The sequence below is a fragment of the Haliaeetus albicilla genome, chromosome 7, assembly GCF_947461875.1.
Source record: "Haliaeetus albicilla chromosome 7, bHalAlb1.1, whole genome shotgun sequence".
NCBI classification, from domain to species: Eukaryota; Metazoa; Chordata; class Aves; order Accipitriformes; family Accipitridae; genus Haliaeetus; species Haliaeetus albicilla.
Window position 1 is genome coordinate 41,799,601 of NC_091489.1, and position 25,563 is coordinate 41,825,163.

At 45.7% G+C, this 25,563-nt stretch overlaps 1 protein-coding gene across 16 annotated transcripts in view; it reads right to left on the bottom strand.

Annotated features, from left to right (window-relative positions):
• Positions 1 to 21,069, bottom strand: part of TRIM29 (tripartite motif containing 29) — a 32,368-nt gene extending 11,299 nt beyond the window's left edge. For 15 of the 16 annotated variants that reach the window (XM_069788046.1, XM_069788058.1, XM_069788057.1 and 12 more), the window contains exons 1-5: positions 14,240 to 15,391; positions 6,508 to 6,603; positions 5,019 to 5,252; positions 4,455 to 4,653; positions 436 to 519 (exon numbers count right to left, since the gene is read on the bottom strand). In XM_069788046.1, the coding sequence (XP_069644147.1) occupies positions 436 to 519; positions 4,455 to 4,653; positions 5,019 to 5,252; positions 6,508 to 6,603; positions 14,240 to 15,097 (1,471 nt within the window). In that variant the 5' untranslated portion in view covers positions 15,098 to 15,391. Of the gene's footprint in view, positions 1 to 435; positions 520 to 4,454; positions 4,654 to 5,018; positions 5,253 to 6,507; positions 6,604 to 14,239; positions 15,392 to 20,877 lie in introns of those variants that run through there. The other variant, XM_069788043.1, reaches the window with a different exon arrangement.
• Between the last annotated feature and the right edge of the window lie 4,494 nt (positions 21,070 to 25,563).

Sequence of the window (25,563 nt, forward strand, 5' to 3'; positions counted from 1 at the left end):
TGTCCTTTCCCTGTAGGGCAAAAAGTATGTTTTCTGGTGAAAGTAAAATCCTAATGCAGAGCAAGCCTAGTGTAGCTTTTACATTTGATAGCACAATGGGATAAGCTTCTGGTGGAGAGTAACAGTGACTTCAACCAAGTAACACATGTTAAAACTCCCCTATATTCACAAACTACACTTTTTGAAAGAGTTCAGTCGCTCCAGCTCTCCTCCATAGAGTTGAGAACCTTTGCTGCCCTGAGGTGAAAAGGCAAAAACTTCTCAAAGCTCTGTAGGCTGGAAAGAAGACCAGGCATAAACAAATGCAAAGGGACGGATCTTGTCCAGGGGACAGCAGGAAACATGAGGGAAAGCAAATTTTGGGACAAATCATTAATGAAGTTCCTTTCCTCTGCTGTGTTTGGAGGAAGCCTGACCACCATTAGGATGCCATACCTTTGGGAGACAGGAACATGGAAAATCTCTTCAGATTGTCAGGCTGGTTCCACTCATAGTTGTTCATCATGTACCGGTGGTCACCTGGAGAAGCAGAGCAGGGTGTGAGATGGAGGAAGCAGTTTGGTGGCCTTGAGGGGGATGGGAGGAGGGGGAAGGGGATAACAGATTGGAATTGCTTCCTCAAGTGCTGCAGGAGATATGGTTCTTCTCTTTGAAAACAAGTTCCTCTATTTTTTTAATTCCTCTGTGGGACTCTGGCTGGGAGGTAAAGCAATGATGTAGCTGCCCAGAGGTTCAGCCTGGGATAAAAGAGAAAGCTTCCTCAAAGGCATAGCGCAGCTGAAGCATTCGGCCATTCAGGAGATATGCTATCTCCTGAAAATCTATAGGGAGACTTGAGCATTGAGGCATTTTCCTACCAAAATACTGCTGTGTGGCTAAAAATGTATCCCACTACAAAAGCAGTGGTTTGGGTTTGGCTTCTTTTGTGTGTTTAACTTGTGCACAGTGCTGGCTTTCAACCAGCAGATCTTGAACTGCAAGTATTACAAAGCTCAAGAAAGTCAGTGTTGGGAGGGCTCAGTGGGTTGGTTTCTTCAATTTTTAAAGAAAGATGCTAAACCTGAGTTGCAAACAGCTCTAGCTTCCTGGGCTCTTGGACAAGGGCATTTGGTTCAGGATTCATGCAAAATGGATGAAAACTACCCTTTTACTAGGTATTATGCAGCCTGGTTTTGGTTTTCCGACACTGAAATGATGCTCAATCAGTACAGTTGTTCATAAAAATACTTTATTTTAAGGCCTCAAGTGTTATATAAACCTATTGTTCTCTGCAAGGGGGTAAATTTGGTTCCCATGTTTAGTTCCATTCTTTGATTCTTAAGTCACTGAACAAACATCTATTTCTCCAATTTATTTCTGTGTTATTTACAATCCCTGGATGCTCTCTGATTATTTGCATCCTTGCCACACTACTAAGTAGGTACCTGTTATGACAACCGACAACTGAAAAAGTGGATTCCCTTTGGAGTCTGCTATTAAGCAGGTTTCATTCCATTAATATAATATTTCTTGGTTTTTACACTAGAAGATCAAGCTGGTTGCAAATGAATTTGTTGCAATGACTCAGGGGGAGTCTGAGTTAATTAAATCCATTAAGTAATTGTGGAGTTATTTCCTTGCAGTCACTAGATGCAGAGTGCTGTCCTCTTTCAAGTGTAACTATGGTTTGAAAAACGGAGAGCTCTGAAGTTTCTGAGACTCACCTTAAATAACATTTCCCAACTGAGTGGATACCACTGTTCTTCTCATTAGGCAGACTCCAAGCTGGGTCTATTAAATCCCCGGTAAAGTTTCTGAAGTGCCCAGGTTTCTGGCAGTAGTTAGTTGTTGCCCTGCTCAGAAATGTTTTGGCACTTGAATCCCATGGATTTCAAGTACCATTGAGGACTTCTGACATCAGTAACATGGAGGGGGACCCTAAATAAAAGTGATCAAGTGATCAAGAAGTAGTCAGTCTTTATCCAAAGCTACTAGAACTGAACGTCCGCATACTCTTGTTGGGTTGTACAAATGGCCAAGTAAAATGTCTTTGCTTCAGGACTGGCAAAAAACAGCTCAGCAGATGGAAGGTAACTTCCTAAGTTACAGTAACTTGAATGCAAAATGCTTTTATGCTACTCATTTAGTTTTCAGAAGTGCTGTGAGTAGTCAGGCATCCAAAACCCCTTTCGCATTATGCCATTCAGGGTTTGGAAATTCTGCAAATCTCCAGGTGAACAAAGAAGAAGAAAGGAAAATGTACAAAAGTGATTTTTGGATCTGAGCTGCCTGTCATCTACTTGTATTAAGTTATAGCTAAATTTCTCAGCAAACCTTAGCACATAGAGTGTTGAGGATCTGACCAAGTATGTTGCAGTGTTAAATGTTGGAAGACATGTTCAATTTCTGGTACTACTTTAAGGGTAGGGAGAGTTTAAAAATATGGCTTTAGCTATTCATCGTGACCACTTTGAATGTGAATCCTGACTTTTCTGAAAGGTTGGTTCTCCGGACCAGAAGTATCTGGTCCATCTAATTCATGTCTAGTGGAGAATGATGGCACTAGATAAACATTAATGAACTGTTTGCAATGCAGGCTCCTTGGGACCAGGGATTTACTCTTTCTCTCCATAATGTAGGAAGGTAGCAGGCTGTCACTTGATGAATACTAGTAATTCTCATTACAGATCTAAATGTACTCTGGTCCCATGTCACCTTCATTCTTATTGCTCTAGATTGTGAGCGCCAGACAGGCTGATTCACAAAACCCAGGCTCTGAAAAACATTAGTGTGTTGACCAATAACTAAACCCGTGTTGTTCTGACCTCTATGCATCTTTTCAATGGGCTGCTTTTTGTCTGGGTTTTTTGTTTTCTGGGTTTTTGTGGGGTTGTTTCTTCCCTTCTTCCTTTATCATATCATCTTGTAATGTCTGTCTTTTCTAGAAAGAAATTGTAGTGATTTGCATGGCTGTTGCCCAGGAAAAAGGTGGTGTATTAATATGGGAGGAATGTCTAGCAAGTACTGTGAATTTGAATGAAATAACAAGGATCTTGCAGACTTGCAGCAGAGTTCCTCAGCTGCTTGTGTTGTATGAACTGGACTTGAAATGATTCCTGCTTCTTTTTGAGTCACATGTCATCCTGAACAGCAGGGTGCAATTTATCCTCATATTACCTATCCAGCTTCTTGACCTTTATTGTTCTGGTATCTAGGGTTCCACAGTTACTAATAGATTTTATCCTTATAGCAGCCTGGTGAGATAACTATTAATTCCGATCCCTGCTATTCTTAGTGCAAGAGATAATTTCATGGGATTAAGTAACTTGCCCAAGGTTACAAAGGCTGTTTGTGGGGGAGCTGGGAAGTGGAGTGGAGTTGTGGAGTCTCATTCTAGTGCCCTGACCTCCTAATCTTATGTGTGAGCTTGATGCAAGACAAGTCCTTTCTGCAGAACTAGTTGGAAGACACAGAAAGTAAGTGGGTTCTAAAACTTAGAAGATTCTTGCAGTGCTGTGGTATTCACCATGACCTCTCTATTCACATAAGAAAGATCATCCATCCTTAAAATTCACTGAAGCGTGGGGACCATTTGGCACTGCATGTCCTTTGAACACCTTGGCTCAGGGCAGATGGGAAACAAACCTCTCCCTAGTGGAACATGCAAAGAAGTATGATCAGAGAGAGTTACGCTGGTTCAAGTTGTAGCTTAACCTGAACACCAAAATGGAGACCTTTTTACTTGGAAAATCAGTTATTAGATTTTCAGCGACAGCTGCTTGCAGGGTATTTCATGTTGCAGCCAGGCAAGCAGTGGCTGAAACAGGCTGTTGTAAAATGTCATACAGTCATACCAGCACAGCCCATGTGCTAACCAAGCTGTACAAATAGGCTAATGACAGGATTTCAAAATTGCCATACTGGGGTGGCTACATTCACATTTCTGCCACTGCCTTCTCAATTTACCTAGTGAGCCACTGAGTTGCCTTAGTATGTCTGTGCAGTCTTCCATGTAGAAACTGTCATGCTAAACTTGCAGGGGCTTGTTGGAGCCTGGCGCAAGGCAGAGTGTCCCTGCTGGCCTCTTGCAGGAGGGAAGGGTCACTGTTCTCAACCCCAAAAAGAAGTGTTGCTCTGAAGTCTCATGTGGGAGGTAGCTAAACCGATTAAGCACTGAGAAGCTGAAACGTGAAACAGCACTCAGAGAAGTGGGGCTAGTTTGAACCCCTGGATCCCCTACACATGAGATACTCTAAATCCCTGGCAGTTCAACTGGCTCCGTCCCCACATAGGTCTGGTAGGATAGCTCTAATATTCCAGAATGAATTCCTGCTACGGGTAGTCTTTCTCGCACTTTCCCTAGGTCCTTGCTTACTTTCTCCTTTGAGAGCACGCTCATCACACTTCATCTCCTCTGACCCTGCACTAGGCTTTGCCTAGGGAGGGAGGGAAGGGGCAGATCTTGGATACTCTACCGTTCTCCATGTGGTTCCTCTCTATGAAGTTGCGGCCAAGATCTGCCTTGCAGATCTTCTCCACATGCCTCATGCAGACGTTTAGGAGGTCATCTCTGAGGAGTCCCATAGATGGGCTCATGCTCTCCCCTTCAAGCAGCACACTGTATGTTGGGAGAGATGGAGGGGGGACGTAATTCCGCATCAAAGCCCCAAACTCCTGCCAAAAAGAAGGGAGGAGAGGTTACTGAGGAACATAACAGACGGAGGCTAGATCCTAGGGAACTGGCTAAAGTTAGGCTCCAAATATAATGAAGTGCAAAGGAGAACAGTGAAGATGGAGGGGGCAGAGAAACGTTCTGCTTATGAGCTGTAGCCATCTACAAAAAAAGCAGGCATTGGCATACCTAAGTTCATTCTTCACCTACCAGAGCAGAGACAGCTTCAAATGTCAGGGTCAGTTCCTGCTGTACACGTGCAGTGAACTGGAGAAGATTAACGCATCTTACACCGACTTGGGATTTGTCTTTGGGACAAATCCTGTCCTCATGGGAAAAAAGGAAAGGAAAATGAGATCTCAGTTACCTGCAGGAAGAGCACAGAGTCACTGATCTGGTGGATCTGCTCCCTGTTCTCCTTGTCCTCCCGCAGAAGCTTTGCCCTCTCTTCCAGCTCATCCACGATTTCTTTTACATTCTCTGATGCAATCTTTTCCCTCTGGTCCAGGGCAGCCTTCACTTCATCCCTCTGCCTTTCCAGGTCGCGGATCAGCTCTTTGAAATGCTGGTCCACTGTGGCTTTCTCGTTGGTGGTGTAGTTCTGTGGAGGGAAGGGGCAGAGAGAGGAAGCAGCAGAAAAGACACAGGAGAAATAAAGTATTAAACTTCTCAGGGGGTGATTTGCTAATAGAGAGAGATACAGCGGGGGATATGTCCAAGCATTCTCAGCATTTAGACTGTGACTATGGACACTCTAGGTATGTAAGTCTTAGCACTAGAAAAGTTGTGCCAAAAGAAGTAATACTTGTACTTGCAATAATTGTGTGTATGTAATCTAAAGGGAATGCTGTCTTCCTGATTATAAGAGTATATCTTTTAATTAATGAACTGCACTCTTAGGTGATATTTGAAAACACTGTTTAACCTTCTAAATCATGGTTCTGGCTCCTCAAGAATTTGAGGACCAAATTCCCACCATTTCAAAGGAATGAAAGGTGCTGAAACACTTTTTACAGGGACCTGACCTCTAGGTCCCTCTGAAATATTCCTCAGAAGGCCTGTGGATGTAACTATATTCAGAGTTAAAATTTCTAGGTCAGATTTCCAATAATAATAATAATAATAATAGTAATAATAATAAAGCAGGCAAAAAGCAGAACTGGGAAGCCAAAGTGCATGTACCACATAAAAGGGAGAAGAATGGCTTTGCCTATTAATATTATGCAAATTTTCTGGGGTGTGTCCAAATAGTGTTTTCACCGCTCTATTCAGTTAGGGTATAAATGAAAAGAAAAAAACAACCCACCATTACAGTATTCTAACCCTTAGCATGGTGAAAGAATTATAAAGGAGCCCTATATCAGTATGGAGATAAGCTGTTCCACTATGAAGAAGAAGTTTGTTGGTGTAACTGTATCTGTTCCTGTTGCCTTATCTCCATCTGGGCAATCCAGAGCCCTTCTGGAGTTTATTTTTGTGTGTGATCTAGCAGGAAGAAAAGCAGCAGACCTTTGTTTCTCAATCAGCCTTGCTACTGGTGATTGAAGAACTATAAGGGACCCGAAGCAGGGAGGTGCCTTGGATCATTTTGTAACAAGGCCGTGCTAGCTCTTCTTGCTCTCCTGCAGGGTATGTTGCAAGATGACTTCAGTAGGAGTTGTTGTTTCCAAGATTTGGCATGAGTGAGTTTTGGAGAGTGACAAGATAGAGGCTGGGTAAGGGATGGAGTGAGTAAGAGCTGGATATGGCAGAGAAGTTGAGGAAAGGAGGAGAGGGATGTGAAAGAGTGGAAAAGAAAGGAAAGTGGCAAGTGCAGAAGAAAGAGAAGTGAACTTAAAAGAATATCCCATACGCACCTTGATACGGTCCCTCTCCTTCTGCCACTTATCCATTTCATCTTCTACCTCAATGATCTTCAGCTGCAGTTGTTCTTTCTGCAGTGAAAGCTCAGCCTGTGAGAAGAGGGGAGTCTCGTGAACTGGGGCTGAGGGTGGCCTACTTCAAAGAGGCGCTGTGCTTCCACTTATGCATTTGGCCCTGAACAATAACAGCTGGGAGGTACAGGTTCCTGGCACTGCTTGAAATGGAGATCATGTGCTGACACTGGACAAGGTCCCAGAGCTTCTGGCTGGGTCAAGAGATTCAGCTCCCTCAGCAAAGACAGCAGCAGAAGCACCCACCTACTAGGCTACTGTCATGGTGCCGCTTTTAATCACATTAGAGTCATTAGCTGGAGGGGGAAGAGGCCTGTTTCAAAATTCAGCTGTGTATGCAGTGAAGGGCCCATCCCAGGGTGTGCCTCTGCAGCAATAACAGTTTTCATGTAATTACGGAATGACGTTTGACGAGTGTTGCAACAAGAGGACGATGCCTCCGGCAGGAATTCTGTTTAGACAGGATTGTGGATTAATTTGCTCTGAATTGAGAGCTTTCATGTTATGATGAAGCTGGGGAATGCTTGGAAAAAATAAAAAACACAAAAGGAGGAGGGAGGAGGTGTAGTCAACCGTGCTTGGCTTAGATCAGCAACTTCACTGGGATTCATTTGCATTTCGTTTTGCACTGGCTTCCCAGAGAAGCTCAGACCAGACAATTGCATGCAAGGCAGTTCATAGAACTGGAGCCTGTGGAGGGCTGGGCAGCCATACCCTGGTGTAACATGCTGGTTGTTGTGCATGCCGTGTCTCTGGATCAGACCAGGACCTGGCTGTTTAGTAATGCCTTGCCCCGTTAACTCTGGGCAACCCCTCCCTCGGTCTTTCATATTCACCATGTCCCTGCCCAACAGATCATGACAAAGCCTTTGTTTACGCATGTCAAGATCTTTCTGTGTTTCATGTGTGTACAGGTTGGTCACAGCACAACTATAACTACAGGCAATCTGGCTATGGGACACTTATCCCCAGAGCTGTTTAGGAACTACACAGTTGGCAGAAATTACCAGTATTCCACAACTGAGCTATGCCATGTTAGAAAAGTTCTGAAAGCCCACTGTTCATGCTGAGATCCTTTGGCAAATGGTTGTATTACCCCAAAGCACTTACATTTAGGCCAACAGTTAGAGGCAGGGGAGGTGAGGGATGGATAAATCCACTCCCACGGCAGCTAACACAGTGAGGTCTCCCTGCTGCTGTTAGAACACAAGGTATAGTTCCCACTGCCGCCCATCCAAGAACATAATGCAACATGAAAACCTGGGTCTTCTCTTGTGATGATAGCTGCCCTCGAGGTGGGAGTTTAAAAGTTTTCAATTCTCCATTCAAGGAGTAAAAAATAGCATCACATGATGAAGAGCAGGCAACAAGCTGTCAACCAGCTCAGACCAAGGAAATCAGCCCATCAGGGCTCCTGTCTTGGTGCCAGTCACCATAGTGTCTGAACATCCTCTTGAGCTTGAATCAAGCACAGCTGCATCTGAGAGCCATTGGCTCTAGCTGTTCCAGTTTAGAAAATCGCTGTTTATAGAGGGAAAACACTTTGACTGTTGTTTTATTGCCTTATAAAACAGAAGAAAGGGGGAACAAAAGAGGCAAATGTATTCAAAGGTATCTCAATGCCGGAAGAGGTGCATTCTCACATTGTCATTGTAATTGTCCTTGTTTGTTGAGAGTTAGGAGAGCACTGGTCCTCTAAATATTATCCATACACCCTGACAGCCTTCAGTAGTCACCTGAGTGCTATCATGAGATGAAGCTCATATTCTACAGGGGTTCAGAGCAGACATGGAAGGGTTTTGCGGTACAGGATCATCAGGGAACCATATGGGTATCAAGATGAGAAAATTCACTCTACTACTGATCAAGAGTAAAGGCGTGAGCTCGATCCTATAGTTTTCACATTTTCAAGACAGTGACTTGGAGGAATGCATGCTTTTTTCCATTCTCGTGCACTGTGAGATGTCCTCTGCATCAAGACACAAAGGTGTGCAACCATCTTTGCAGAGCAGGGAAATGCAATGAGATAAAAGCATTTTAGATCCAGATATCCATTGCACTGCAGTAACCAATGTGAGACATTACACTATAATGCAAGTTGTTTCCTTGAGCCACAGAGCTATATCCAGATGTCATTAATTGTTAGCAAAGTAAAAAGCACATCTCCTGAGCAATGTGAGCTCCTGTTTCCCTCCTCATCCCTAAATATCAGGATGTTCTTGCAACAAGAATGTGAGTGAAATCTTACAGAGAAGGACTGGAGGGATTTTTCTGAGCAGACACGTAGACACTCCACAAGGGATGTGAAAAGAAAGGTAGCAGGAAAGAATTTCAGGTGATGGCTGGAAGGTGGTGATAACAATATTATACTTTTGTAGTACTTTTTAATTAAGATGGGTCTCAAAGGAATTTTGGAAACTATTACTTGCTCAAAAGTGATAGCTAACGCTTAACAGCTTGTTGCAGTTATAATACCCCTTCACCCAGAAAGGTAGTTTGGGTGCCTCTGGGATGGCATGTAACAACTATTTAAGAGCAGACCCACACTACAATTTAGAGTGAGAATTATGATTTGCAAATGGAAATTACAGAGGTAGTTCCAATAGCCAGAATATAAATATCACAGTCATCCAGGTTCGGCATGGGTTAAAACACCCATACTGAGGGCAAAAAGAAACATTAGTTACAGACACCAGCAGGGGCAAGGGAGGTGAAGGGAGGTGTTTCATTGCATGATAGTACAAACATTAAAACTAGTCTTACCATAGAAAAAGTTTTAAAAAGAGGTCCAGGGAGACCATGGAATAGTATAAGAACTGGTGACATGGGCACAAGGAGGGATTCAGTAGCGGTGCTCTGGAGATGGACCAGATGTAAGGGGTTCAGCAAAGGTGATTTCATGATGTTTTTAAGGCCCTGTTCAGTCTGGGACTGGCTGGAAGATTGCTTTAGCTGTCCATGTATATCCCGTGTTACATTTACAGTAGGGTGGTTACAGGTACTAGGGACCTTCAACTTCTCGGCTTCATTCCCTGTGAAGAAACTTCCCTCCTAGCTTTCTTCATATTTCTCAGGTTTTCCAGGATCAACAATCCCTGATCCCCTTATGTGATGGACCACCCAGAACAAATCCATTGGGTGAGACTTGGGGTTCAGAAGGTCCTAGTGAAAGATAATATAGCAGCTCAGCCCATTGTGGGGGGAGTCCCTACAGTGCAGAAATAACAGTAACAGTGAAGAAGATCTAATAAATACAGGTTTAGACCATTCGGTTTGACTATAGCAAGTTGAGAAATGCTGTCACTGGGAGTCTTTGAGCTAAGAGAGGATCCCCTATTAGAGTCTAAGTTAATTAGGACAGTCAAGAGACCTAAGTGAAAGTTCAGAGTGTACACCTAAACATCCACAACTCAACCCAGCCCTTGTGCTGTAAAGGACCTAGAGATGCGAGATTATGAGTCTTGCATCATGATGCAACTCATTTTCGCAAAGCAGCAATACAAGCATCATCATGTCTTAATGCTCTGGGAACCCAGTCCCTGCATCAGGGAACACCCCTGTGTCACCAGCCTGGGAGAGCTGTGCTAATTACCTGACAGCAACAACCAAATGCAATAATGAAGCTAGAGAAGAAGTGTTTAAACTAGTTGTCCCAATACAGGGCCTGTATTGGAAATGACATAGCTGAGAAATAAGGAAATTGTTTGAGACATTATTTCTGCTGGTTTTGCCATTACATTATCCTAAGCTTTTGTTAAGCAGAGGTGGGTGCCAGTAGTCTACAATCTTTGGAGACTCTGCCAGCATCCTGCAAAAATGGCACTAGTCACTGCATGAGCTGAGGCCAGAAAAGGCTCTCTGCGCGGTTTGAAGAGAATTCCTTACTTGCAAACTGGTGGATTTTCCCTGGGTTCTGCCCTCACTGTAGAGGCATTAATGCAGAATGCAGGCAAATAGGCAAATCTACTCTAAATCACAATTTGCAGCAGGTCAGCTTCCCCAGCCTTCCAGCTAGGAAGAACATCCTGCAGGTAACTGCACCATCTCTGTGGAAAGAGTATCTATTTTAAGCTGTGTCCACAGAGTAACCACAACTAGTGTAGATAAGGTCTTATAGCCACATCATGCCCTAACCTTGCATCACTGAAAAAGGCCAAAAATCCTTCCACTGCCACATTGATACACTCTTGTTTGCTCTCTATTCAGACAGTGAAAGCCGTACAGAGCGGGCTCAGATTGAAATCCCTCTGCGTCCATCTCTGTGGACGGTTGACTTCAAAGCCTAGTTCAGACTCTGTGAAGTCTCCCCTTTTAAAAGTTGCTTTGTTGAAACGAGGAACACCCAGCTCCCGTTTCTGCATGCAGTTCTCTGCTGCCTCTTTAAACCTGCTGCACAATGTGAACTTTTCTTTAAAGGCAAAGAATTAAAGAAAAAATTCAAAGTGCTTTTCACTAGAACTGACCTGACATGCAGAGTACTAAGGCTGACGCTGGATAGTAACACCAGGTTATTTACAGCTCTGTGACAGGCAGGCATATGTAAAGTTGTCTCGTTTTGAGAATAGGCCTGTGAAACAGGTTTTGAATGAAGGATCCTCTTTCAAAATGAAGGGTACTCTCTGAAAAGGGGGCTCTAGTTCTGCTGATAAATCAAGCTGCCCAGAGGGTTTTAGATGAGTGTACAAGCTGCTATTGACAATTCTCACTTTTCAACTGTGTGTGGTTATTACCCAGCCTCACGAACTTTTTCTTGGTGGTTTCTTGTACTGATTCTGGTGGGGGGGTTACTTTTCCTTTAAATCTGCAGCAGGAAACTAATGCAAAGTGGATCTGGGGAAGGCATTAAAGGTTTTCTGGGTAAAATGCGCAAATACCACTGTGTGGAAACTCAGAAAAAATATCTGTGTCCTCCCTGCCAAGTTGCCTCTGGCTGACCCACTGTGCCTTTCACTCTTGTCTGCTCAGCAGCATACCAGGAAAAGGGGGATGAGTGACTTTCAGACCAGGCTCCTGAAAAGTGGAAGATGCTGCTGTGTTCTCCCTCTATCTCGTGGAGAGGTATCAGGCTTTTTCCACTGCTTGCCTAAATGCTCTAACCAGTAGGTGTCTGTATACCGGCTTGTTTGCATTCCTCTTCTTTTAAGCTGTACTGTCTCTGTGTTGTGGAGCAGAGTTACCTAATTCTGCAGAAGGATCTTAAGCTATCCCTTGCTTTCCCAACACTCAAGTACAGCACCTCTCTTCCCTACAGGCCTATAGCAAAGATAAACTCATGAAAGAGACTGTAACCTGCATTAATTCCACGGTACGAAAGGAACAGATGTACCTTTATGTGACAGTTTTGTGCCACCAAATTGCTGAGCGCCCAGATAGACAGTCAGGCTTAAGTGCATCACAGCATAGAACCCCACACTAGTTCTGCTGGAATCCTCTCCAGGTTTGGAGTCACAGTATAGCCAGGGACTGGGAAATCCTTGCAGACAAACCAATTATTCCTTGACAACCAATGCTGTGTGAAAGGGTCTGTCTGGATACAGCTGTATCCTGGTCACCAGTCCAGTGGTAGAGTTAGCAGTTCTGGAGGTAGTAAAGCTACCCTGGAACTGCTCGGATGCCAAGCTGTGAAAACAGGGCAGGGATGGGGATGACCTGATGTTGGTTTTTTGCTTATTCTTTCCACAAAGGCCAGCAGCACCAGCCACACATTGCCACTCTTCCAATTTGTGGTCACATTCCAGCTCAGCTGATTTACAAGACTTGAAAAGAATAGGTGGTGCACACAAGGGACTTGGAAATGTTCATTCCTCTTTGTGGTTCTTGCTAAGGCTCCACCTATGCTGAATAAATCAGGGCTAGGAATAAACCTTTGTAAGTAACAGCTATCCTGTTAATTGTTTTTGTCTGAGTGAATACTCAAGTTACAACATGATCAAAACTCGTTGTCAGGAGAAACTTGCACATGTGTATGATTCATATTGATAAAGCCCTAAATCCTTTAGGCTTAGCAGCAGCAGAAGCAGCACAAGACAGTACAGGAACTGAAGCATGGAGCTAATAAGAGCAGCACAAGGACTCTGAGAAAGAAATCAAACATCAGTTAAATCTTAGGTAAAGTCTTCTCTGCCCTGCTATGGTTGCCTCTTTAAAAGCAAGGTGTTCTAGGTCCATCCAACTACAGGAAGAAGGCTCTGACTAGCTTTGGTTCCTCAGGGAGCAACTGTCAACCTCTTTTCAGTAGAAATGGCTAAGAGGAATTAGACAACCTGGCAGACACTAGACACAGCTTTAGGAGATGTAGGCATATGCTATGTTCAGAGCTGACATCAAAAACACAAGAACAAGCAATTATGAAACACAGCAGGCTAGCAAGCCCTGCAGGAATTAAGAAAGACTGACTGAGAAATGGAAGAAACCTTGTCTGGTTTCAGCAAGGCTGCAAGTTGGAGATGACATTGCAAGAAAAGACCAAAATTTGCACAGGAAGACAGAGATAAGGTCTAGATAAGATGCTTTTTCAGCCGTATGAGATGAATCTTCCTAGCACCTTAGAAGAGTTAAACTGTTCTTCCAAGTTAAGGGTAAGTCAAGAATTTCCAACAGCGGCTACTTGTATTTGCCTGTTCACCACATCAGAGCGCTGGCTTGCACTGTGCCTAAGACTAGCGTTTAGCAGACCTTAGTGCCCTTCCAGTTTCTGCCATGGACTGGTTGTATGACTCTAGGCAAATTGTTTTACATTATCGTTTCGTAGGTCTCCTTTCTGTAATCTCTCCTGTCCTGTCTGCTTAGATCAGAAGGTCTCTAGGCCAGGACATGCTCTTACCAAGGGGATGTACAGCACTGAACATGGTGAGACCCTGATCTTTACTAGAGCTAGTGGAATAATCATACATCCACCCAGAAGGCAAATGGCATGAGACTTTAAGCAAACAAAGGTGGAAGACTTTTCATTAGAATAAGCACTGTTCCACATACCAGCCTCATCTCCTTAGATGTCCATCCTCTAAACCTATTGTAGTAACACTTTAGGGGAAATTGTAATGTTTTGTGTTTGCACCAGGGTTTTTTCTTCATCTAAGCTTCAAAAGACTCTTCCTATAGGTGTGGCTCGACACTATTATATCCGTAACAGAAAAGAAAAACAAAAAACCATAATCTCGCTCGAAGTAGCTGAGAAGGCAATTTTCAATAGTAACTTGAGCAGCCACTGCTCTGACTAGCTGTATTCTGGAGCAATGAACTTGAGCAATGCCCCACCTTTCTGGCTGTGGGTAACACTACACAAACACTGTCAAAACTTGAGACTTTTTTTTTTTAAACTTAGCATGTAGGGCTTTGATTCAACTTCTGCTGAAAGGCAGAGGTGCGACCAGGGGTGGAAACCAGGTTGTCCACCCCCCACAATCCCATCTGCTACACAACACCAGTGCTATGCTGCTGTAACCAGCCATTAGGAGAACGATAATCCCATTGCAGCCGAACCCAGGCAGTATCAGTTCTCCACTAAACGCTTCCCATCCGCCACCCCTACATCCCAAAATTACAATGCAGACATGATTTTAGGAGAGACTGTAGGCTGGAGAGCAGAAGCTGTGGTATAACATTGAGGTCTACTGGAAAGACTGATGGGAATGTGCAATAAAGAGAGCATTACCTCTTTTCCCGCTTTCTCGATCTCCACTGTCACTGTGCTGTGGTTCTTGTGCTCCTGGAACATGCAGAGGTAGCAGATGCACATCTGGTCTGTCTGACAGAACAGCTCCATGGTCTTCCCATGCACAGGGCATTTTCGTGCTTCAAAGTCCCTGATGGGGTCCAGGAGCTGGTGGTCCCGGAAAGCTGCTCCCTCCAGATGAGGCTTGAGGTGCAGCTCACAGAAGGAAGCCTGGCACACCAAGCAGGACTTCACGGCCTTTTGCTTGTTATCGATGCAGGAATCACACAGAACATCCTCGAGCTTCACCCTGGGCCGTGACCCAGCTGCTCTGTCAGGCTTGTTGAAGGTGGATCTTCTCAGGTCTCCTGTCTCCACGAGAGGGAGGGAACTTTTCTTCAGGTCCCCCATCTGCCCCCCAGAGAACAACGACTTCCTCCCTTCCCCTTCACTAGGCAGGAAGCTTTTTTTGGAATCCAAGGAGAAGAGGGGCTTCCTGAGATCGCCTTTCTCTGCAAAGGAGAGGGGTGGTCTCCTCATGTCTCCTATCTGTCCACTGGCATATTGCATCTTCTTTGAATCTGCCGAATCCATGCTGAAGTAGGTCGATCTCTTCTCATCGGATGACTCCACAAACTGAATGATGGGCCTCTTCCAGTCACTCCCAGAGAAGAGGGAGCTCTTGATTTGCCCTGTCTCCAAAGAAGCACCACCAGTGCTCTTCATAGCTTCCTTTTCACCTCCACCGGGGTTTGTGGTCTTCTTCACTTCTTCTTCTTTTTTGGGGGCAGATGGACTCTTCACATCCTCTGGCTTCCCAGTGGTACCATTTGTCCTCGCTGCGCTCCCCGTTTCCATTGTCTAAACAGGGCAAATTGGCTTCACTGCTCAGTCTTTCCTCCAGTTCCTGCCTCTCAAGACTCTACAAAGCGGGTATGTCTGCACGGTCGTTGTCTCGGCAAGGAATGACGGTGGAATGCGGGAGAGTTTCTGCCCAAGTGACGCACCTGGAGCTCCTGCAAGGAGGAGGAGAATGCCTGGATTATGCTAGGTAGATGCAGGGAGAAAGAAAGAAACAGACGTTACCAGGGATCAGAAGCTACAGCTGTGCAGTTAATTATACAAGGCAGTCCACACCCAGGAACATTCTTGTCTAACCAGGTTTGGGAGGAAGGGCTGTTTATATACATAGAAATGTGTTTTTTTTTTTTAAATTTTCATTAAGATGTAGCAACCAGTTTGACCGCTTGTTTCAAAAATAATTTTGCTCATTGTTGCTAGGAGCGGAGGTTACCTCCTTGCAGAGATGGGCAGGGACGGAGAGACCATGAGGTGCTGAAGATGGGTTTGTTAACTGGGTCATACACATGCACAAAAATAATTATGGTTGTAATTAAAATGAACGCCTAGAATAAAGCATTCTTAAACTGGATTCCCCTGAGGGCTTACTGTATTCAGTAGGACAGGGAGGGGAAACATATGGATAATACTTGGTTTAAAAGACCCTGTTATCTTTATTTTGATTTTCATGTTGGGTTTGTGCGAGGTCCTTCCATCTAGACCCGGAAATAGCCCAACCATGTATCAGAAGAACACAGCTGACCTGAAGTAAAAATTGGCTAGTCTTGTTTTTCCCACAGGCCATGCAATCTCCACTAATGTGACTAGTAGAATAAAACCCCCACTGCCTATCTCATTGCATGTTCTCACTGAGATAAGGGTTCTGGTGTATCTTACGTGGCTCTTCCCATAAATGTCCACTGAACTGAGAGACATACCTGTAACATACCTGGAAGAGGATATATTTTACAGCTAGATGGCCAAAATGTTTCTTGCAAGAGAAAAGAACTGAGTTTTAAAAATAGATTGGTCTCCACTAGCTGTATTCCTGGGAAATGTTCAACTTGTTGGAATCACAGAAGATTTCAGAAGAAAAAGGCTCTTCATAAATGCTGGTGAATTCCATCAGCTTCAAAAGAAAGAGATTGATCTTCCACTCATATCAATTTAGCATAGATTATGCTCTGAATTTCAGTGAGATTGCTTTGAGATTAACGCCCAGGGTGTAAATTAACCATACCTAAGATTTGTGCTTAATTTAATTTTCACAGAATGCAATGGTGGTGTTGCTGGAGAATGGTTTTTACCCTGTAATAATTTCTCATTAGAAATCCGTAACAAAACCCTGGTTGGAAGTGTCCTAAGTAGTGGAGGAAAAATCCAGGTCTGCATTTTGCAGGTCTTTTTTATGTGTGGAGGAAATAGAGGTGCAGCCCAAAACAGGAACAGCATACACTTTGGATCTGATATGAGAATGAGATAGTCAGGAAGCGCCTGTCTTACAGATACAGTTTCTAAGGGCTTTGTCAGTGCAAAATGAGAGAAAAGGAAAGAGAGAATTCCTTTCTCTTCAACTGAAATGCAGTTGGGACCCCTGGCTCATAGATCCAGCCCCTCTTACTGCCTGTATGTCGTTATGGCTCTCTATATATGAGAAATGATTTAGTATACAGTATTTTTGGGGATAATAGTTGTTGGGAAAGGCCACACCTTTTGCAGTAATTTCTAATGGACAGTTTTCTTATTAATAGGACCATAGTCTTTCGTGAGTCAGAAGTCATTCTCTGCCATAGGAATGGCAATGCTATTTTTTAAAAACAAATTTCATAAAAGAAAGAGATTGGCTGACATATATGTATTTATTTCCCCCTGGCTTCCTGGGCTGAGCTGATCTTTATAACATCAACAGTCCTATAGATCTCCAAGTAATTAAAAATACTGGAGGGCGGAGGTGCCTGTTCTCACGTGTACGGAAAAGACTCAGCAGAGCTTTTCCAAGCTAGCATTAATACTTAAGAAACAAAAGACATCTATATGAAGAGGTCTAGCTTGGAAGAAGGCAGTCTTGGTTTCTCTTGTTTTCCTGACACTTTGTTACAATTTTGGAGTAGGTAAGGTAGTCAGAAGATTAAGGACTGAATTTTTTCATCTTGGTTTTACTGATGCAAATCCAGAGTAAATAAGTTTAATCGTTATTCTAGGCAGACTCGAGAGTAACTGGCTCAGGAGGAGGTTTATTATTGAGTCTTCTGTCCATGCAGAGGCACATACAAGACTGGCACCCTCCAATAAGTCAGGTTAGGCTGTGCTTTGCCTGACCTACCCTGATGTCAGCTGTGGCTTTAGCTCCTCCATTTGTTGCAATACTGGTTAAGTATGGCCATACCTGAGATGTAAGACATTGTAATGTCTATCATCTAACGCTGCTCCAGTCAGACTGAGACGGGCTGTTGTCAGCCCTCATGACAGTCAGTATGTTCCATAAAGCTGCAGGTTCTGCTTTGGCTTTTGAATAGCTTGGGTGGCATCTGTCCTTGCTGCTTAATTTTGGAGAGCCCTCAGCTTAAATGGTCTATGTCAGACAGAAAGAGGGAGGTCATGTGCATATACACACAAACAGACTAATGGAGCCAAGTGCAAACTGGATTTCTTGAAGAAGAATCTGTTTGCCAGTAGTCTGAGCTGAGCCTCCCTCGAGTCTGCGGAAAGAAAGGAAGGATGTCACTCATGTGTGCGTAAGGAACGTTCCCTGCTGTTCCCAGTCATTTCTGCATAATGCCACTTTCATTGGTCCCCTTTCAATCTCAGCTCTCAGCTCACTCTGGCAGCGTCCCACATGCCTGGCACTAGCACCTTGGGCACGTCCTGCTTGCAAATACCTGTGAAACTGTGGCAGGCCCACCTGTGATGAGAAAGAGCTAAATGCATCAATTCTGCTGCCACATGTCCTGGGACTGCAGCTGTGCTCCGTAGCCAAAGGCCAAGCCCACTCTTTTCCCCATAATCTCTCTGCACCTCATCACACCTCATCATGTTTTTTTATGCCAAAAATTTGTTTGCAGATGGGGCCCACCTCTCTTGTTATTTCTGGCCTTTCCTGGGAAATCTACTGTTCACACCTGTCTGAAACTTGAGGTGCACGTCGTCTTTTTGGTGCTCATAACCACTGCCAATGCTGGCTAATTCTGCCTGGGAATCACAGGAGGACTACTGGAGTTAAAGTTTGTTAGGCAGTTTGTGCTTCAGTTCCCAACTGTATTTAGAAGACTTGTGCGCACACATGTATTTCAGGCAATTTAGAAGCCAAAGTAGAGACTGGACGTCTCTTTATTGCAGGCTTTATCTTTGCACCTCCCAGAGGGTGGCTCCTGATTTCTATAGCATGAGTTCACACTCGTGTAAGCATCATCTGTGATTTTTGCACCAGCTATCCCTACGTTTCCTGCAGAGGACAACTGTCTCCTATCTAGTGCACTGCGTCAAGCTGATCACACAATATGCCCATGTCTATGCCTCTGACTCAGAGTATACACCCACGTTTGGCATCTGCAGTGCCTTTCATCTGAAAAACTCGGAGCGTTTTTCAAAGGTTCACAAATTAAACTTGACAACACCTTTGCAAAATAGGTCTGGGTTGCTAACCCTATGTAGCAATTAGGGAAACTGAGGCATGTACTGTGGAACTGACTGAAATTTTTCAGCAAAAGTGAAACTTTTTTCCTGAAATTGCTATGCAGCCTTTTTGCTTGCTCATTCTCTTATTTTTCATGATTGTGACCCCTCTAAATCCTTGATTTTTTTTTAATATTCCATGATGCTTTTGTTCTTGTTTTAAACTTAATTTTCTTTCATTGTATATGCACCAGTACATTTGGGTAGTTTGTTGCTGGTACTAAAGCTTTTCCACTGTGCAATGTGCTGCACAAAAATATTCATGGGTAGGTACCAAAAAAAAAAAAAAATTCCCTAGGATGGAAAAAGTGAAAAAATTTGGTCCATTTCAAACTAAATAGACTAGAAACAGTTACGCCAACCCCAGGGCACTCCTTTAGACAGGCTCCGGAGCAGAATTTCAAACACCAATGACTGATGAAGTCATGGAGAGTCATAGAGAATTAGATCAACCAGCCTATGATTCACTGGCCCCAGTTCTCACAACAATTCCAACCAAACTAGGAGCGGGGAACTTGTCTCCTAATTGCCTGCTCTGTGCTGTACCCACTAATCCACACTCCCTTTCACATCCCACATATTTTCAGTCCTTTCTTATTTCTTACACCTTTATGTAAAATAAATCCACAGCCCAGAAAGTGCTACACTGAAATGCATGCAGGCTATTCCTGCTACAAGAAAGCACAGGAAATCAATCCATCGAGCATGTAGACACCATTGAGCAATGACCATGCATTAACCAGCTCCCAGTGTTAACAGCAGAGCAGGCAGAACGAGTTCAAGGCTTCATGTTGCTTTCACACGTATCAGATTCAGTCAGCAATGCATACGGGTAGATCAGTAGAGGTATCCTGGTATGGAGTGCATGGGGAAAAAACAACAGTGCTGCAGGTGTGCTTAAAGCAGATCTACAGATACTCTCAGAGCTGTGATTTATACAAGATAGACTCAATTTACGTGGCAGAAACTTCAGATATTTGTGACAATTTGGGCTCACCGCCTCCATAATCAGCTGTGTGTCTCAGACTAGGTGAGGAAGGGAAGAAAAACTGAACCAGGAAGATCCAGTTATTTGGGGGATGCATTTTCATGTTAGGGGACATGCTGAATTAAGAGCTCGGTGATGATGGTCAGGACCTGGCTTCAGATACGAGGACTTGGATTTTTAGGGTAGTGTGAGCATCTGAATAGCTCCTCCAGGGTACCACGGCAGGCCAAACACAAGCTTCCCAGGGCTTAAATCAGGCCCGCAGGCTATGAGCTGGACCATGGGGAATCTTAATTATTGGAACAAGTTACAGGCAGGATATAAATGCCCGTTGTGTAACAACGATACTCAGTGAGCGTGCAGATGGAGGGTGATTCACTGAAGGAGTGAGAGGGTGTGTGACGGGACAAGGGCATTAACTGGAGGATATGTGCTGCCGGGGGGAGGACCCCTTTCTAGTGGTTATGCTGAGTCTTCAACTTCGAAAAGGCTGAAGGGGAAAATGACTACTCAGCATTAAATTCATGTGGAGGACAGGAAAGGGAATACCAGCTAAAGAGGGAAATCTATTTGAATTAAAGGACAGTGCTAGTGTAAGATCAAATAGGGTAAATTTGTTCATTAAAAAATATAGGCTAGAAATTAGAAGACAATTTCTAGACATCACAGGAGCAGAGTTCAGGGATAGCCTTTGAAACAGTCTTGGGCACCAGGATACGAACTGGATTCAAGATGAGCTTGCAACAGTCGTCAACACGTTGCATAACTGTATGGATGATACTGCATGCCTTCAATGCGCTTACAAGACTTGTTGCACCATGTTCATATTGTTTTTAATTAATTAATTAAGCCTGTGTTTCAAGGCTTCTGCTGGTTGCCTGTAGAGGCCAGGAAGGATTCTTCCCCCCCCCCCCTTTGATGATTAACTTAGTTTCTGTGTCATTGGTTTCCAGTTTTTGTTTTCTTTTCCACCTCCTTTTCATGCACTGGAGATTGGCACAACCTGAGATGGGGAAGTTGGGTGGAGCTGGTTGCACCTCTCAGGTGTCTGCTCAGCACTAAAACATAATCTCCAAACTTGGGATCAGGAAGGAATATTCCTTAGTTGGATTGGCAAGGACCACTGGAGCTTTTTTACCTTCTGCTGTAGGGTGGCATATTCTCTTTTAGCTTCTTGGGAGCGTGGTCACTGGCAGTTTTCAAGTCAGCCTCAGTAACTGTGCAGATATGATTTTGTGGATGGTTCCACATGTGAACTTGGGAGATTGTGATTCTGTTCTCTGTTCTGGTCCAACCTGTTCATAATCTTCTAAAGTGCTCTGGGATCTTTGGGAACAAAGCATACTACAAGAGATAGATATTATTTATGTAAAATTGACAGTTCATATAATCTTATGGTTTTGGGGGCTGTAGAAGTAATAAAATATTTCCTGCTTTGCAGCTGGCAGACCTGAATTTATTGATATCTGGATAGCTGCACACAGATTGTACTCCTTCCAGAAAAAGATTTGGTCCTGGGGTATAGGTGCTAGCATGGGTCTATAGCCCCCAGGATCTCTTCATGTACTCTTCTGTGAGGATGCTCTTTTTTCTCTGATGCTCGGAAATGATAACTTTTAGCCCAATTTGCTATTGTCCCCAGAAGCAGGAATTACTTTGTTACATCTAGTTCTCTATGGGTTTGCATCTCAGCAAAAAATGCCTTGCATCACACTCTGCAAAGCAGGGAAATGCAATCTCCGTCTTATGCCTCAGGAACCTAGGCCTGCCAAAGCTGAAAAACATTGGTTTTCCAGCAAGCCAAAGGCAGAGACCTTTCCGTCTCTGCCCCATTGCTTAAAACGTTGTTTCCCCACTACAGCTTATTTTACTGATCTGTGAGATACAGTTCCAGTAGCTGAGCCACTGAGGAGGTTTCTGGTACAGTGTGTCAGCAGATGGGAAGGGCTGCTAGGGCATATCTGGGGCAGGACTCCTGTACGGTCCTTTCCTCCCTGAGCAGAGGGACAGTTTCGCTCCCTCTGAAGAGCTGTGCTGATTAAGCTTGTCGTACAGCTACATCTGGGGTCCTAGACTGGGAGAGAGGTGCTGTGGGATGGAGCCCAGGCTGGGAAAGGGTTGCGGGTACCACTGGTAAGATTTATTTGCGACAGGAGAGACTTCAGAAGTCCGTGTCATGTGCTGTAGGCAGCCTTGACGTCCAGAGGCTCTGTGCTAATGGAGCTGGAAGAAGCTCTCTATTTGGTGATCGGTGATAAAAAGTGGTTATAAGGAACATCACTACTTGCTCCTCCTTAGTCTCCTTCTAAAGTTCATCCCTTTCTCCGCAATCCCATGCTTCCCTGTCCCTCCTCTCCAAGCATCTGTTCTCTCCCAAGGTCAGCAGCTGTTCCCCAGCTTCCCTCTCAGTGCAGAGTCTCTGCCTGGGTGAGATCAAAGTCCCAGCTCCCTGGTGAGGTCTGGGAGTGAAAGCAAGTGAAGCTGATGGGACAGGGTGTGACTCAGTGCCGAGCCTGGAGGAGGCAGGTGGAGAGAAAGAGGGGAAACATGGATGGATAAAGAAGAGCAGAACAAGGACAGGCAGGGAAAGAAGAAAAAGGGCAGACAGCTATTAATAGAGTCTCCCTAACACACGAACTACTCTGAAATCCTCTGTATTTGGCAATATCAAGCCAAGCTTCCCTCCAGGCAGTGGTTGTTTCTAGCAAGGGTAGCATGGAGAGCTGTGCATGGAGAAGCACTCCTTGCCCTGGCCTGCCCTGGGGACAGAAACTGTGGCTCTGTCGCTCCCGAGGTATCCAGGCTGACGTGGCCAGCGAGCAGCCCAGCACAGTGGGAGGGGAGAGCGGGATGGGGCAACCTCTGCCCTGAGCAAGCGCTGCAGGTGAGGCCGAGGAGGGAGTAGATGCTTCCTCCCCTTATGCTGTTGCTTATTCACGGTCCAGGCGCTGGTGAGGGGCTGGGGGTGACGGCAAGCTCGCAGTCTTGTGGGATCAGCTCTAGCCCTGGTTGGTGTCTTCCTTGCTAAGAGCAAGTGCCGTCTCCCCCAGATCTTTCTTTGCTTCTTGCAAGAGCCTCAGTCTCTCGAGTCAGATCTCTGCAGAAGGCTCAGCCTCCTGAGACGCCCCCCCCCCCGCCAAGGAAGTTGCTTAGAATGATGGGGAGCCGTCACCCACCCAGGGCAGCAGGGCTGGTCTGAGCAGTCCCACAGATGTGGAAGAACCTCCGTCGGATGTTTTGTCCGCGCGAGAGCTGCCGCTCCATCATGCCAGGAGACAGCTCAGCACTTGGGGAGCTGCAGCCTGACCTCGCTGGGCTTCCCTGCCTGCCAGGGAGGCTTTAGGGGAGGCGGTGGTTGGGCCCCAATCTGTGTCATTGTTGGGTTCCTGGAAATCAGGAGTGCAGGATGGAGGAGGGGGGGAAGCCTGAGGAATGAGGCCACCACACACAGCAAATGACTGTGAGCTCAGCTCTTGTGTCTGGTTGTTCAGAGGAATTCTCATTCTGAAAAGCCCCCGGGAAGTTAAATGGGAAAACATGTTGAAACAAGGACGCTTATTCACCCTGTGACTGAGCAAGACAAATATCCAGCGTGTGTGTGCGTGCGTCTCTTGATTTACTCCCCTCTTCCCTTCCTATATAAATGCAGAAGAAAAAAATAGGTCAGCAAAAGAAAAATGAGACAGAGGTGAAGGGGGAGAGACAATGAAGAGGGAAAACACTGGGAAAAGGGCAGAAGGAGGAGAAAAAATCAGAACAATTCTGGGAGAGAAATACAAAACCTAGATAAGAGAGTGAACTTGGGGCCTGAGCCTCCCTTACTCACTGCCATAAATACAGGATAACTTGACAGAAGCCGAGACAGGGCAAGGGTCAGGGCCAGACCTCGAGGAGGGTTAGCATCCACCATTCTTACTCATCAGGAGCAGCGCTGCGCTGCGTGCCTTGCCTGGACTTGCTTGTCCTTGGTCAGCATTATCCCTCTGCAGCCGAATCCCACCCTCTGGTTTTAGGGTGGTGGCAACTGCCTGGGAAACAACTGTGTCATGCTGTCCCCTTCTCCAGGTGAAAACACCAGGATCAGCAAGCTGCAGGGAAGGCCAGCAAGGCTGCTTTTCTCCAGGCAGCAGCGCAGAGACCACATTTTGGTTGCTGGCATTCAGTAGGAGATGGGAGCAGGGGGCAGGCAGTCCTTGACCCAGCTTTTCTTCCTAGGTCCCTTATCTGCTCCTGTCAGGAGCCGCTCAGTGTTTGGGACTTGGGAAGGGATCTGCAATTCAGCGGGAGCGTGTGGACACCGGCCCTGGCATGCACAAATGGGAGTGAAATTTGGCATCCAAGGAAAGCAGTGTCTGATGGAAAATGTCTGATGTTTGCCTTGGAAAGGATCTGGGGACAGGCTGATCAAGGTAGCTCTTACGTCACTGGCACTAAGCTCACAGTCCTTCAGCACCTGTTCATACCTTCTTCCAAGCCCCGCTGTTAAATGGCAGGAGCTCAGACTTCACCTCTCATCCTGCTATCCTAGCTCTGTGTCCTAGCTCCTGCCTCTCTCCAGATGCATCCTCGCTGCTCTGGACAGCCCAAAGGGCCATCTGCACCCTGGATCCCCCTCACAGCCTTCCTGTAACCAACCTCCATCTTCCTGCCAACTGTACCAGGCCCTCTTTGCTTCCCTCCTATGTGGCCTGGTAGCAGAAAAAGCTGTTCCCCTCTCCACCCCCACCCAGCAAAACAAACTTCTAAAGGGTTCTCCAGCTCAAGAAACCCCCTGCAGCAGAACCTAACTCAAAGTCAGGGGAGATAATGGACTTCTCGATGGCACAGGCATGGCCACCGCTGCTTCCTTGCCCACGGATGCCTGCCTGTCCTTCCCATCCTCCTTCCCACCTCCCCAGGGCAGGGCTTTCTGTGTGGCTAGCATGTGGAGCTCTTCTCTGGACTTGGTGGCAGCTCTGTCCCTGCGGTAGCAGCTCTATGTGGTGAGTTAAGTGCCCATAATAAGGTGAGGGTAGCAGACTGGACACTGGCAGCAGCAGTAAGGGGCACAGCCTCAGGCCAGGCATCTGCCACGCTCCCTGCGTGCCAGCCAGCACTGTCACTACGACTGTCTGCTGGCCCCACAGAACAGGATGGCCGGTCAGGTTGGAAAACTCTTTTGCAGCTGCATGTGAGCTTTGGAAAGTGCCCAGCACCCAGAGGGCCCAAAAGCTCATGCATTCCTGCCTCCCCACCTCGCTACCTCCTGGCAGAGCCTGCTTCTCCAGCAGTGAGCTGCTGGCAGAGAGGCAGGATTTGACCTCCTCATTGGTGGTATAGTTGTGAAAGAAGGTAAGATAATGGGGGAGGTTCCCAGGCAGCTCTGAGCTGTGTGCTGGCACTGCAGCTCCGCGGGCTGCAGGAATGCCAGGGAGTGGAGAAGGGATGTTGCTTCTTGTGCATGGGCAGGGAACACCTGGAGCTTGGGCAACTCGGGGAGCTGTTCCTGCTGCTCCAGCTGGCTCCATGCATGCACTAGCTGCTGGCCTTTATTACATTAATTGCATTTAAGTTTGAGGCTCCATCAAGTCCAAACGCAGCCTAACGTAGCGTCATGGGGCTGGCTGGCACCCAGGAAGGAAAGCCAGGGGGGTGGAGGAAGATTGGGTGAGAAAGCTGCAGGCCTGGGGGAGCTGCAGCTCTCTTCTGGTACAGGGAAGGGCGTGCTTGCCCTTCCCCGCCTGTCTCCCTGTGCCCTGGCAGCAATGATTCTGCCCTCTGGGCTGGCTGGGACAGCCTTGTGGGATGAGTTCCCCATGTCAGGGGGACACGTTGCCACGCAGGG